Source organism: Oncorhynchus mykiss, chromosome 9, assembly GCF_013265735.2.
Source record: "Oncorhynchus mykiss isolate Arlee chromosome 9, USDA_OmykA_1.1, whole genome shotgun sequence".
NCBI lineage: Eukaryota > Metazoa > Chordata > Actinopteri > Salmoniformes > Salmonidae > Oncorhynchus > Oncorhynchus mykiss.
Window position 1 is genome coordinate 20991737 of NC_048573.1, and position 16319 is coordinate 21008055.

At 41.0% G+C, this 16319-nt stretch overlaps 1 protein-coding gene across 13 annotated transcripts in view; it reads right to left on the reverse strand.

Moving 5' to 3' along the window:
* The window catches only part of LOC110531730 (adhesion G protein-coupled receptor L3), a 341603-nt gene that overhangs the window by 60693 nt on the left and 264591 nt on the right, over positions 1-16319 (reverse strand). For all 13 annotated transcript variants that reach the window (XM_021615077.2, XM_021615078.2, XM_021615075.2 and 10 more), the window contains one exon: positions 11202-11385. In XM_021615077.2, coding sequence (XP_021470752.2) covers positions 11202-11385 — 184 coding nt within the window. The remainder of the gene's footprint in view (positions 1-11201; positions 11386-16319) is intronic.

Here is a 16319-nt window from a genome sequence, read left to right on the forward strand (position 1 = left end):
AATCAGGACAATCCAAACATTACACTGTTGATTTGATGTGCATTTGACATTTACTGTACTTTTCGCACACATTTGTTGATAACGAAATCTTAAAATATGGGGAAGGTGCAACATAAGACAAAAAAAATCCAAGGGTTTGAGTGAGAGGTGGTGTCTCCAAGTGGCAACACACCTCTCCAGTGTGCACAGTTCATACATCATTTCAATGCATGTTAATGACTCAAAGAAGAGTCTTCAACTATAACGTGCTACTTTGAACTCTCCTAGCTGTGCTGTTGAGGTACAAGAACAAGCACACATGTAGTTGTGTTTGAATCACAATCTGTTCAGGTTAGCATAATTTGAAAGCGTGTTATTTTGCCAACATAGCTAAGTATCTAAGTAACAAAATAAAGTCTTACAGTGTGAGGCTTTCACAAGGCAATTCAGAGAAACCGATCATAACCAGGGGTACGCACAATGCCGTCGGGGGTACGGCAAATAAAAATGTGATTCACGTTTCATGTATTTTATTTTACAATTTCTTCACATTTTCAAACAGTACATTTATATTTTCAAACAGGGCAATACATTTGGGTGAGTTTTTTTTTAGCTTCGTTTCACTGCCAAAAATAAAATGAAACCATCCAGTGTTCAGCGAAATAACAACACAATGTCATATACAGGTAGCCTAGTCAAATAATTAACATCCAATCACATTAACCGTTGAATTTAATCAGAAGCCACTGCCAGATTTCTGGATAGGGCTGCGCTCAGAGTGTCCTGCCTTGGCAAATTGTGCTGTTAAGACACTGATGCCCTTTGCAACCACGTACCTATGTGAGAGTGGATTCTCGGGCCTCACTAGCATGAAAACTAAATGCAGGCACAGACTGTGTGTGGAAAAATATTTAAGACTGACTCTCTCCAATACAACCCAACATTGCAGAGTTATGTGCATCCTTTCAAGCACACCCTTCTCATTAACGAGTGGTGAGTTATTCACCATTTTTGATGAACAAATAAGGTTTTATATGTAAGATGGCTAAATAAAGAGCTAAATTATTTATTTTTATTTGTGCCCTGGTCCTATAAGAGCTCTTTGTCACTTCCCACGAGCCGGGTTGTGGCAAAAACTCACATTTATTAAACATGAGAATGAGTGTATCGTATAGTGTGTGTGTGTGGCAGGCTTATAATGATGGTAAAAAAACAACATTTGAGAGTGTGCTGACCCTGGTGCTAGAGGGGGTACGCAGCTGGAGGTTGAATGTTTGAATGGGTACGGGACTATAAAAAGTTTGGGAACCACTGCAATAGACAAACATCGGCTCCTTTTGTTCAGAACAACCCAGGTTATGACGCCATGTCATCTTGTAACTGCACATCAAGCCTAGTGATCATCAACGTTGACACTGTATATTACAATAGTCTTATGATATGGAAATGTGAAGCGCACGTTTGGACTTACGGGTGTTTGGCTTGATTGTGTGACATCAAAGCGGTGATCATTTTAAAAGGTGATCCTACAGCCTTCTTAGACTCAACAACACTGAAGCAACTATCAGCAGACATAAATAAATAAATCCCTAAAAACAGATCACCCGAGAAGAAATATTAGACACTTAAAACATTCGCGCGGAGAAAAACAACAGGAATGGATCGTTTTCCCATAGAATTCTATTTAACATTTTGGGACAAAGTAGCGTCCCTATTTACACAAATGTGACCCGGTTCAGGAAGATAGGCATATGTCGCACATCACTACTTCACAGGAGAGGCATTTGATTGTCTTAAAAAAATATATCTAAATGCCTTCTGGAGCATGTGAACTTTTTTTTTTTTTTTTTTTTTTTTTTTTTTTTTAACCAGGCAAGTCAGTTAAGAACAAATTCTTATTTTCAATGACGGCCTGGGAACAGTGGGTTAACTGCCTGTTCAGGGGCAGAACGACAGATTTGTACCTTGTCAGCTCGGGGGTTTGAACTCGCAACCTTCCGGTTACTAGTCCAACGCTCTAACCACTAGCTACCCTGCTGCACTTAAATGTGCCTTAATAACAAACTTGTATTTATAATGCCCATTACCCCACTGAAGACATTCTTTAAAAAGGTATTTATGCTTAATCCAGTATCAACTAATCTATAGAATGTACTGTATTACATAGACAAAACTCACAAATTCTACAGCACAATGGAAGAGTCATGTCTTCAGTGTAAAACTAACAATTTCTCAATCAATGCCTTCTGGGAATGTCCAGATGGGCGGAGCTAGAAAGTTGTCTTTCAGAAGTATTACAATGTAAATGTACTTTGAATCCATCAGTCTGCATATTTCAGTTAGATACCCTATAGGTTAGATGATACGAGCACGAGTGTATAGAGCTACAAGCCCAATAAAAAAGAAAAAGAGTTCCAAACCTCTCTGCCAATAACAGCTAGTTTTCCCCTCCCCACATTCTTGCTTGAAATATTTTTTTGCTAAAAAGCTGTTTTTGTCCTTTTAAAAAATATTTTTAGTAAGGTGCTTAATTGATACTCAGAAATGGTTTGATATTGGTATAAAAATGGCTGCATCGGGCCTGCAAATACTACACTTGAATTTGTCGGGCACAATGGTACCAATGGAATATTCCCAAAAGTGCAAACCCTGCCCACCTGTCACTTCAGGCAGGTCCAATCGAATGGCTAAAAGTATTTGAAGGAAAACCAATACTATTTGAACACAGGCCTGGACAGAGATGGGAGAGATGCCATCAAAAGGTCTCAAACTTCTTTTAACGTCTGGCTTGAAGGCCAAGGTTACCTCAAACGCACAAAACAACTACAGAGGAAAGGCATAATCCGTCCTATTGTCGTTACCCTAAAAAAAAAAAAAATTGTTCTCATGCCATGCTTTCACTTTTAAAAAGAACATTAACATTCCGATTCCTTTGGAGATGGCGACATGTATTCCTATTCAACTGGAAAGATACAATGGCAGAGATACCTACTGTAACAATCCCAAAATTCCAGGGCTAACTGAGTCAGTTGGAATGTTTTTCATCCTGGTGGATGAGCGATGACAAAAAAGGCTTAAGACTGGCTTTAGGCATGGGACACAGCCGCAATAGATTCTGTTGTGCACGGGGTAGCATTCAAAGCTGATTTAAATAATATGCTAATCGGCAGAAATCTGCTCATAAGATTAACGATGAGAGGGAGTGATGCACACACGCAAACACACAAAAGGTGTACAGAAGCTTAACATACTGTATATGCAGGCAGGCACGCACACACCACCAACCCCATCCATAGGCGCGCGCTCGCACAGACACACACACTAACAATGTTACTGGGAGCTCGTTTAGTGAGGTGTACATACTACCAGTAACCAGAGCATGAAAACAGGAAACATCTCCTGGATTTTGTATTGCTTGTGAGTACATTAAAATGTATATTTTTCACACAAAGGAGTGGCGTAGAAAGTAATACATTCAGTGGCTTCAGAAGCTATTCATACCCCTTATTCCACACATTTTGTTGTGTTGTACCCTGAAATCAAAATTGATTAAATATACATTTGTTCTCACCCATCTACACACAATACCCCACAATGACAAAGTGAAAGCATGTTTGGAAATGTATTTGAAATGAAATACAGAAATCTCATTTACATAAGCAGCAGTGAGTCGTTGTGGGTAAGTCTAAGAGCTTTGCAAATCTGGATTGTACAATATTTGCACATTATCATTTTTTTTTTAATTCTTCAAGCTCTGTCAAGTTGGTTGTTGATCATTGCTAGACAGCCATTTTCAAGTCTTGCCATAGATTTAAGTCAAAGTTGTAACTAGGCCACTCAGGAACATTCAATGTTGTCTTGGTAAGCAACTCCAGTTTAAATTTGGCCTTGTGTTTTAGGTTGTTGTCCTGCTGAAAGTTGAATTTGTCTCCCAGTGTCTTTTGGAAAGCAGACAACCAGGTTTCCCTTTAGGATTTTCCTGTGCTTAGCTCCCTTCTGTTTATTTTTATCCTAAAAAAAACTCCCTATACCTTGCCCATAACAAGCATACCCATAACATGATGCAGACACCACCATGATTGGAAATATGAACAGTCATCCTCAGTGATGTGTTGTTGGATTTGCCCCAAACGTAATGTTGTATTCAGGAAAATAAGTTCATGTTGTAGCCACATTCTTGCAGTTTTACATAAATGGCTTATTGCAAACAGGATGCATGTTTTGGAATATGTTTTATTATGTACAGGCTTCCTTTTCACTTTGTCAATTAGATTACTATTGTTGAGTAACTGCAATGTTGTTGATCCATCCTCATAAAAATGTCTAAAAACATAATTCCACTTTTGACATTATGGGTTATTGTGTGCAGGCCAGTGACACAAAATCTCAATTTAATCTATACTAAAATATAAATGTAACATGCAACAATTTCAAAAACTTTACTGAGTTACAGCTCATATAATGAAATCAGGTAATTGAAATACATTCCTTGGGCCCTAATCTATGGATTTCACTTGACTGGGAATACAGATATGCATCTGTTAGTTACAGATATCTTTAAAAAAAAAGTGAGGGCGTGGATCAGAAAACCAGTCAGTATCTGGTGTGGCTACCATTTGCCTCATGCAGCGCGACACATCTCCTTTGCAGAGTTGATCAGGCTGTTGATTGTGGCCTGTGGAATGTTGTCCCACTCCTCTTCATTGGCTGTACGAAGTTGCTGGATATTGGCGGGAACTGGAACATGCTGTTGTACACTTCAATCCAGAGCATCCCAAACATGCTCAATGGGTAACATTGTCTAGTGAGTATGCAGGCCATGGAAGAACTGGGACATTTACAGCTTCCAGGAATTGTGTACAGATCATTTTGACATGAGGCTGTGCATTATCACGGTATCTCTGTGCATTCAAATTGCCAACAATAAAGTGTAATTGTGGTTGTTGGTTTATGGTTTATGGTTTATGCCTGCCAATACCATAACCCCACTGCCACCATGGGGCATTCTGTTCATAACGTTGACATCAGCAAACCGCTCGCTCACTTAACGTGAGGCCATTTGGACGTACTGCCAAATTCTTTAAATGACGGAGGCTGCTTTTTGGTAGAAAATTAACATTAAATTCTGGTGGACATTCCTACAGTCAAGCATGCCAATTGCACTCTCCTGTTAAAATTTGAGGCATTGTGTTGTGTGACAAAACTGCACCTTTTAGAGTGGCCTTTTATTGTCCCCAGCACAAGGTGCACCTGTGTCATGATCATGCTATTTAATCAGCTTCTTGATATGCCACACCTGTCAGGTGTATGGATTATCTTGGCAAGAAGAAATGCTCACTAACAGGGATGTAAACAAATTTGTGCACAACATTTGAGAGAAATAAGCTTTTGTGCATATGGAACATTTTTGGGATCTTTTATTTCAGCTCATGGAACATGGCACCAACACTTCACGTTGCGTTTATATTTTTGTTCATTTCTATTTTAAATTGAGGCTGTAACACAACAAAGTATGGAAAAAGTCAAGGGGTGTGAATACCTTCTGAAGGCACTATACATTCTGCATTAATTGCCTTTGAAAGAGCAAACATCAAAGCAGTGGACACACTGCTATGTTGTGGGTCTCTCAATACTAATGTACTTGGAGGGGTGGTCACCTGGGACCGCGGGTAACAAACAAACCTTATTGGCTGGCAAACTAGGCAGAGCAAGGCCTAGTAAATATGTCACTGTGCATGATTAACCTGACTACCTCCATGAAGGATATAAAAACACATCTGCCGAGGGGGTGGGGAGGTAGTTTGCTGTGAGGGGATTGTTTTGTTTCCTTTCAAACGGGGCTAAGATCCCTTAATATCCTGATAAATTGAGTGCCAGAGACAATAAATTCCAATTTTTTTAATTCCCCAATGCTGGCTGCTTCTTTCGACTTGGCAGACCTATATTTTTTAGGTTGCCATGGTAGCAAGAGACTAAAAAAATCCCAAATCCCTTTAAGCTAAGGGAGATATATCATCTTTCCTTAATGCTCAATACACTGGCCGTTTCTTCAGCTCGCAAACATGTTTAATTTACTCGCCTCTGTCCCCTTCCCCCGTTCCTTACAACTGTTTTCAGCCACCGTTTTAAATGTGAACTGCTGATTTGTTTAGTCCACAATTCAACAACTGATGAAGCCAGTTGTTCAAAATGTTTGTGTCATCCAACAGATCTTCCTGTTTCATCTCCCAGGGGCACGGGGAAGAACATTTCTCACAAAAACACACAGCTAAGGGCTTATCGTGGGAGAAGAGTGTCAACATTCCACTTTCACTCAACTGCTATTAGTATATTTCAATCCCCAAAAGATCCACAGGCCTTGACCAGGATGCATAGAACCAGGGTTAACTCAAGTTAAGGAATTTGTACAGATATAAATAGGGTAATTTAAGATAATTAGGTACATTTACAGGTGACCACCAATGGAGGTCAACTACTCCCAACTGGGATGAACTTGCCCCCTAAGAGTCTGGGAATGTTTAGTGGTTGACATTTGATCTCTTTTGGAATTCTCAAGAGCCCATTGGCAGTTATTAGAGCACCCAGGATCAATAGCAAGAAGTAACCTGAACTATGGTTGCGTCCCAAATGGTATCCCATTCCGAATTTTGTGCACTTCTTTTGAACAGGGCCCATAGGGTTCTAGTCATAACTAGTGCACTAAATCGGGAATAGGGTACAGTTTGGTACGCAAACTAATGAGCAGAACCAGAGATGAGACACTTGATATAGCTATACTTAATTGAAAGACAACTTAATCAAATATTCTGGAGAACAACACAATTAAATCAAGTATTTTTTTAAACCAACACTAGAACCACTTAATTTATTACTGACATTTTTTTAAGACATGACCCCATTCATCCTTGACTTTTCCTAAAAAAGTCTATATAACACACTATCAATATTAGAATCGTATTATCACAAACAGATCTGGAGATATAACCCGTTTAAGGAGGGCATGTCATTTTTTTGAATGGTTTTCCCCGTTTACCTCCTTGGCCAGACCTGTTTTTTTTTTTGCAAGTAACTTGTTCGCCAATGCCAGTGAAGTACAGAAATAGTCCTTGGAGACATTGCTCGTCTTGCCAACGTAAGGTTCCACAAGCCTCACCACCACATTCTGCAACACTCGAGCCTGCATGAACAAAGTCAGACTGGAGCTCCCTCCCTCTGTGCAAAATAAGACACCTGAACAGCAGTTGTACTCCACAACAGTGCTGAAGAATGACAAGAGGAAGGGGACCCAGTGAAGAGCGAAACGGAGAATAAGAGAATATTACACACTACAACCAAACAAAGGTATGTCAAAGTGTGTCAAGCAAGTAAAAGCTACGGAAATTGTGTCAACTGTTAGGACAAGGGACAGCAGCTAACTGAAATCCACCTGATGCCATTGTGTGAAGAAGCACATAAGCACGAGCTGACAATAACTTACTTTTTTTTAAACTTCTGTCATATCGACACCTAGTGCTCTATTTTAAGAAACCTAATGCAAAGGTAAATCTAAGCGCAGGATAGATACTGTTCCAGGGATGTGTCTGAAATATTTGAGCAATTTTCACTATTACAATTATCGGAGAACTTGCTGGCGTTGGCACCAAAGGGCTGGGTTTGATGAATAAACATGTTGTGGGTGTGTCGAGGCCCCTCACTGGCCAATCAGAACATTCTCCATGGCTAAATATGTGGTTGCTTCAACTTGTGTATTTACGTTCTTTCATGTGCAGTACTGCCTTGGAATCAACTCCAATTCCAATGTTAGTTCGTTACAGTTCCAAATACCTTCACTTGAAACCATTTGCAGTCTACAAATAATTGCATGGCTTCAATAGCATTCAAAATGATATAGGGGCTAGGCCTACTGTAAATTGCAGTATGGCTGAGCATGGACAGGCCAAAAATGGTCAATAAACAAGATTAAATAAATTATGCATAAGGCCTAAAAAGAGAAGAAATAAGCACAATGAACTTGTTTTAAATAGGCTGTGTCACACTATGACACCATTTCTCCCTGTGGGCAGTTACTATTGAAACAACGCAGACTATGGAGTGTTTAACGCACATCCAAACGTTTCACAGTGGCTGGACAAAGATCCAATAGAAATAGAAAGGGAGAACGTCCACTCACTGTTATACTGCTCCCAAATAGGCTTGCGTTTAATGAACATACACGGAAGCATCTTACAGGTGGCATTCACACATCTCCAGAAGTTGCACTGCAAGCTCGTTGTCGCCATAAAACCAGGAAGGTGTATCATTCTAATAAGTTTGGTTGTAATAAAATGTAACGAAAAACAAGCAATCAGTAAAAAAATAAAAATAATAATAATAATGCCAAATGTAATGATATCATAAAAAATACAAAAAAAGACACGCACTGCTGTTGAACCAGCCTTTGTTATAGTAGGCCAAAGGGAGGGATTGGGTTTTTAACATATGAAACGGAAAGCAAGCAGGTAAACACGAGGTTACACGAGGTTACAGGTAAACACGAGGTTCGCTGGTATTCAGGAGGTTCTCATCTCTTCATTTCACAATGGGCACTTAGCCTACATCATGGAGGCTTTACGCACGTCCAGAACTGGGCCTGCGTGGCTAATATAATGTGGGCCTGCCGACAATGCATAGATACAAAGCTCCCTGTTTTACTCCTCTCAAACCTGATCTTTTAATAAAGCTTTGGCGATTAAGATGTATTTCCAAACGGCCTCAGGAGCAAAACCCTTTATCGTCAGTCTTGACTACTTCGCAATTGTATTGGGCAGATTTTTAAAAAAGAAGGGGGAAAAAAAACATCATTGAGAGGAGGGGATGATGTGCTTGGTTTTGAATAAAATACAACAAAACATTTGTTTTTATGTTTCTAAATACAAAGTATACAGGCACCAAAAGCACATTAGGTTACTCTTGTTCCATGCCCACGGCATTTCGCTACACTCGCATCTGCTAACCATGTGTATGTGACCAATACAATTTGATTTGACTTGATTTGAAATGGGTGGTGCGCATTTCTGCTGTCAAAATTCATGCCATAACCCACTGCGTTACAGCTAAAACCATGTTTTGGTTGGTCTAAGTTTCAGTGCTGCCTGAAATTACCACTTTGGATCATGTATTTAAGGACACACACACACACACACACACACAAATATTTAAACCCTGCCCATCTGAGCACTAGCGAGTTGATGTAAGACAGGTAGTTTGTTGAACCTTTGTCAAACGTGGCGTTATGTGCTGGAAAATGTCAAACTAAAGTGTTTGACACTAGTGCCGCCTTAACGCCAGCTGGAAATGGAGCCCTTACATTCATTATAATGCAATTATTGCTTTTTTTTGCTGAGTTTCACTACTTATCAAGGCCACTTGGCACTAATAATGATGTTTAGGCTACTGAAGCTACTGATGTATTCATAATTTGACTCGCGTCTTGACCGTGCATCTTGGTGGTCGGGGTAGGGTGTTGTTTATTTTGACGTTGTCAAAATAAACTGTTATTGTGTTCCAACACATACGCTTTCTGTTTCAGAGTTAAAATTGATGCATCATGCCATTTGGTCCTCTAAATAGCTCTACAACAGCAATATAGAGTAGTTAAATAGTACTACATCAATATCCATCTTGCCTCCGTTAGGCGTATGGAACAACCAGTGGATAAGTTGTTCTACAGTATTTCCTATTATCACATTCAAGGTTCTGAATGAACTTGAATACAGTCACTTAGAATTGGCCCCCTCATTAAACTAAGCTCAAACAATGATCACTAAGACTGTGGCTGCATCTCCAATGGCATTCCTTGTGTAGTGCACTACTTTTGAAGAGGGCTCATAGGGCTCTGGTCAAAAGAAGTGCACTATATCGGGAATAGCAAAGCCCTCTCGCTTACCCTCTGTTTACCAAGACGCAGCACGATCATACAGGAATTTATTTAGTTTGTCCCAACTGGTTCCCCTTGGACGACCAGAATAATCACATTAGGATTGCTAATGCTAATATTAATGGCAATTGGAGGCGAGGCTGAAAATGTAGTAATCTGTTTAACCAGATGTGATTAGACAACAGCCACTGTTCTTTGAGACGAGACACTTTTCCTGCTGGCTTTGCCTTGAACAATTGTCTAATCTTTTTTTTTAAATAATCAAAAAGCTCTTTGCATATCTTGTAACATTATAATATAATACATGACATTAAGCAGATACTTTTGTCAAAAGTGCGTGCATAAATACATTTTGGTATGGGTGGCCCCAGCGGGAATCAAACCTACAATCACGGAGTTGCAAGGGCCACGCTCCATCTTGCTTTGCGAAATACGCTTTGCTATTCCCGATTAATTCAAAGACTCAATAATGGACACTCTGACAGTTGTGGCTGCTTCGCGTGATGTATTGTTGTCTCTACCTTCTTGCCCTTTGTGCTGTTGTCTGTGCTCAATAATGTTGGTACTATGTTTTGTGCTGCTACCATGTTGTGTGGTACCTGTTGTCATGTGGTGTTGCTACCATGCTGTGTTGTCATGTGTTTCTGACATGCTATATTGCTGTCTTAGGTCTCTCTTTATGTAGTGTTGTCTCTCTTGTCGTGATGTGTGTTTTGTCTTATATTTGTGTTTTTACTCCCAGCCCCCGTCCCCACAGAGGACCTTTTGCCTTCTGGTAGGCCGTCACTGTAAATAAGAATGACTTCTTTAAATGACTCGCCTAGTTAAATAAAGGTTCAATATTTTTGTTGTGCTGAAAATAAGTAAACCAAGTCATATGGGACCAATGTTATATATTCCAGAAGTATATATTCCAGAAGTATATTAGGTATCAAGAGATGAGACAACATCACACTGTCCTACGATGTCTATGAAAAGGTTTGCAAAACATTCAGTATTTCTTACACATCCTAGTAATCATGTTTTGGCAGGTTGACAGATCACCTCGTCTTCACCAGTGTACATATAAGTGCCTGAAGATTTCTGTTTTTACCACACCAATCAGTTATATCGCTGTGTGTATGTATTTATGTATGTGTGTATGTGTGTATGTGTGTGTGTGTGTGTGTGTGTATGTGTGTATGTGTGTGTGTGTGTGTGTGTGTGTGTGTGTGTGTGTGTGTGTGTGTGTGTGTGTGTGTGCGAAGATCTAATTTCATGTTGGTGTCGTGCTAGTGGCTGTGTAGAGCTTTAAGTCTGTACTCACGGATGTTGTTTGTGTTCTCCTGCACGATGTCCGTCTTGAGCAGGTTGTCGGCCAGGATGAAGGCCCCCTGCTCCACCGTATCCAGCAGCATGGTGGCTGCTCTCAGCTGCTCCCCGGTGCTCAGGTCCCTCCACGCCGACTGGGCCTGGGGCTGAAGCAGGTTGTTCACGGTCTCCACCATGGCCTGCACCAGACAACATGGAGAGTTAGCGACATGAAGATAGTGGAGGGGGCTAAGCAACCAGAGCATCAGTATGGAGGTAGCAAGGCAAGGGATCAGTATGGGTTATGGAAGCACTTCAGACTGTACTATCACCAGTGATATTAACAATGGGCCATTTAAAAAAAAGTGGTAGTTAACAGGTTATTAGGGATGTCAATTCAGTTATGCCAGGACTTTTCAGAGGAAGAAATATTACGCAAGGTTAATCACAGATGTTTGCAGGATCTTGGGAGATGTTAGATATTACCAGAGATTTTCGAGAAAGTCATCTCAAATAGGGCATAGCAACATTGCGCTAAGGTGAATATGTGTAGACAAACTGTTACGGTGAGTGAATGAGGACCCAAAAGCGAACTAACTTAAACAGAGCTTCTTTAATAACCAAACATAGGTAGGCTCAGATAGACCGGCAGATTCCGACAGGACAGGACAAGGTTACAGCAAACATGACGATAGTCTGGCTCAGGCATGAAACACAACAAACAAGAATCCGACAAGGACAGGAACAAAAACAGAGAGAGATATAGGGACCTAATCAGAGGGAAAAAGGGAACAGGTGGGAAACGGGGTGAATGGGTAGTTAGGAGGAGACAAGGCACAGCTGGGGGAAAGAGGGGGAGAAAAGGTAACCTAACAACGACCAGCAGAGGGAGACAGGGTGAAGGGAAAGGACAGAAACACACAACATGACAATACATGACACAAACAGGCAATGGTAAATCTTATGTTTCCAAGAGAAACAATGACATTATCTAAATAATTGAACAGGTGAAAGCCAGGCTGTGGCTGATGCATTTCCATGAATGTCCCATGAATGTATTCAGCCCCAATAATCCCCATATTGCTCCATGCTACAGTATCACATGCATACAATTACAGTGAAACAGAATACTTTGAAATATTCCTAATATATTATTCAGTACAGGCAGCCAATAGCGTACAGGTTGTTTTGTTTTCGGCTCCTCAGGACGACCACTCTCTGAGGAACACTATTGTCTATTAATATTGTTTAACCTCAATTATGTTTTCCCTAATCCCACAATAAATTAACAGTCAGAAACCAATAAGCCAGGGTGAAAGAAAAGAGAGCATTCTCCGGAGAAGACGAACAATTTAGAGCAATTAAAGATGTAGAAATGCCGATGGCAAGACATTTGAATAGAATATTAATTGGTCAAGCTGAACCATTCTATCCCTCTGATGCAACAGAAGAAAATGCATAATCATAACTGAAAATAAAACGCTTATCCATGAATGCACAGCATTCACAGTTGCTCTTTCATCTCAAAACATAATAATCCAACATTGACAAGGACTATTGAACAGTGGTTTTCAAAAAAGCACCGAAAAGAGTGGGAACAAAATACGAATTTTAAAGAAATCATCACAGCCTCTTCTGATATCCCACAACTTCAAAGGCCAATTTACTCGTCCTCGTTTGCAAAGATGGAAGCCGCGCTTGATCGTAAATGCACGAGAGTCTGAGGGAGAAACATTAAGCCCTTTAAGAGGAGGGAGAACAATCTCCTCCAACGCCGCATATGGCAATACCTTGGTGTGATCCCCGCGGCCACAGCAGGTTCCGTTTTTGATCAATGGACTATGAAAGAGAATAGGAGTTTTCGAAGATGATATGATAGCACCTGGGGGACGAAACCTCAGGCAATGCAATTCGATAACAGCACATGGGAGCTGCCCTGCAGAATTCAACTGATTACAATGAAGTAATTCTATAAACATTATAGACATTACAATCCACACACACAAGAGTTATCAGCCTCAAACTGTCTCAGTTTTGGACTGAATGGCAGCTAGACTAGAGTATCTCTGGTAGAGGAAGAGTGGTGATCGTATTCAACTCCGTAGCGGGCTGCGATGAAGGGAATATCAAATAGCAGCATCTGGCTTTTCCACACTCCTCAGCGCACAGATGCTGTCATTTTTTAAAGGCTTTTTTTAAAGGCAGGCAGGCACCCAACTTTGATGTAATTATTCATTATCTCCAGCCAATCGCACCTTTTGACATCAACGGAGACGGCGAGGTTGATTCGCTCTCAATTAAGGAGCTCTTTCTCTGCGGCACTGACATATTTTCCCCTTCGTCAGGTCTGGTTTAAATATTGAAAGAATGAATCATCAGTGGCTGTGTGTTAGATGGGTGGATGTGCAGAATTCAGTGTTGGACCATTAAGTGTTGGACCATCCACAAAATGTCGCTTGGACAGTTTCAGGTACAGTACATACAGTCGACGAAAGCCAAGTGATGAATGAAAATCACGTAGAAGAAAGACCGTAGAACGCTCGGAGTATAGGGACATATTTCTAGGATGTTATGAAGTCTATCTAGTATGCACTTTGTCCTTCCAGAGATTACATGCTGGATCCATCAACAACATGATACACTCATCATTTTGTGTTAAGCCACTGAATTAGTTGCAGTCTTTGGGAATAGCACATAATGGGGTAGCATTTGCAAGTCAATGCGACATAAAGTCGTGTTTTGGATAGGGATACTCAGAAATGATAGGGCATTGATTGGAGTGCGGATTCAAGTATAAAGCCCCTAATTTTGAATCGGGAAGTCACATTTTGACAGGGCTTAGCTGCTTAATATGGGGTTATGATGCTTATCTGTGGACATAATAGAGAATCAATCAATTACGAATATAAATCTGGATTACTTGGACGGGTATCGAGTCATAATTATTCAACGTCAACAGTGTATAACACTTCATGAAGAGTGTTTCAAGTAAGTTTAATGATGTTGGGGAATAAATATATACAGGGCCTTCAGAAAGTATTCATAACCCTTGACTTATGTTGCATTTTGTTGTGTTACACCCTGAATTCAAAATGGATGAGATATTATTTTCCCCCCCTCACCCATAAAGTCACAACAGCCCATATTATAGAACACGGAATGAATCCATGCAGCTTAATACGCAATTTGTTAAGCACATTTTAACTCCTGGATTTATTTAGGGGTTGAATACTAGACTGAAAATATTTAATCTTTTCATTTTTTATTAATTTCAAAAATGTTCTACAAACAAAATTCCACTGACTTTATGGAGTACGGTGTCTAGATCAGTGACACAAAATATACATTTAATAAATATTTATTACAAGCTGTAACACAACAAAATGTGGGAAAAGTAAAGGGGTCTGAATACTTTCTGAAGGCACTAAGTTGGAGCAATTACGTTTAGCAGTGAGTTTACCCGTCCAGCCGGGAGCCTTCAGAGACAAATGAGATCGACGGTATATCCCTGGGGATGACACACACAAACTCCTCTAATTCCCAAAGGGGAGAGTGGAGGGGAGTGAAGGAGAGGAGAGAGAGGGATATGCACCCAAGCAGCACAACACACTCGGTGTAGTGGGGTAGAGGAGTGTTGATGCCTTACTGCAGCCAGGCTGCTTCTCCATCTGTCAAAAGCACTGGTTCGGCTCACAGAGCTCCAAACTTTCAACCACTGTTAGGTTTCTGCCCCCCCCCCCCCCCCCCAGTTTCCTCTGCTCTCTTGAAAGATCCAAGCCACCCAGGGAAACCAACACTTTCTGGTTCTTGGCTGGTCTGGAAAGGCTAATCATCAACTTGCTAGCCTCCGCCACCAAATGCTATGGTTGTGACAAGCTGTTGACTGGGCAAGAAAAAGCCCCCATTCCAATACTTGTGAATTACATCCTTCCTTAATCCCCCTCTCCCTTCCTTAAGTAGTTACTGATCTAATTCTACTAGGTTAAAGCACAGGTTCCAATACATAGCTTTCACCAATCCAGATCAATATCAGACCAGTGATAATTCCAAATAAGGGATGAAGGAATGATGCAATCTAGATTTGAACAGGGCCAATGTATCGTGCTGCGGCCATTTATACCAATGAAGGGGGAAGGAAGGGGTGGGTATTAGTATGGGACCTGGAACTGGTCCAAGTCAGCCCGTGTGGTGTGTGTGCTGATTGATGAAATGAACTCGAGGTCGGGGAAATTGATTCTGGCTGAGCTCAAACTCCCGTCACCGGCTTAGCAGAATGGAAGAAGGATGGAGCGCGAGTCAGACTAGTGACCCTCACTTTCTCACTTTCCACTTCCTTATTCCACACGCTTTTCCTCTCACCCCCTATCTTGTTGACTTTTTTCTGCAACATGTTCAGTTGTGATATAGGAGAGGTTGCCGTCTTTCTGAGTTCTGTCTTTCATTTGGTCCTTCTCCATATGTACCCCTCTTTCTCGCCCTCTACAATATAGTATGGTAATAACATAACATACAATGCATGAACATCTCATTCCAAAATAAGGGGCATTAATTGGGAGTTGGTCCCCCCTTTGCTGCTATAACGGGCTCCACTCTTCTGGGAAGGCTTTCCACTAGATGTTGAAACATTGCCGCAGGGACAAGCTTCCAATCAGCCACAAGAGTATTAGTGAGGTCAGGCATGGATGCTGGGCGATTAGGCGTGGCTCGCAGTCGCCGCTCCAATTCATCCCAAAGGTATTTGATGGGGTTGAGGTCAGGGCTCTATGCAGGCCAGTCAAGTTGTCCCACACCAATCCCGACAAACCATTTCTGTATGGACCTCGCTTTGTGCATTGGGGCATTGTCATGCTGAAACAGGAAAGGGCTTTCCCCAAACTGATGCCACAAAGTTGGAAGCACAGAATCGTCTAGAATGTCATTGTATGCTGTAGCATTAAGACTGCCCTTCACTGGAACTAAGGGGCACAAACCATGATAAACAGCCCCAGACAATTATTACTCCTCCACCAAACTTTACAGTTGGCACTATGCATTGGGGCAGGTAGCGTTCTCCTGGCATCCACTAAACCCAGATTTGTCCGTCTGACTGCCAGATGGTGAAGCGTCATTCAGCTACCACTTCGCAGCTGAGCCG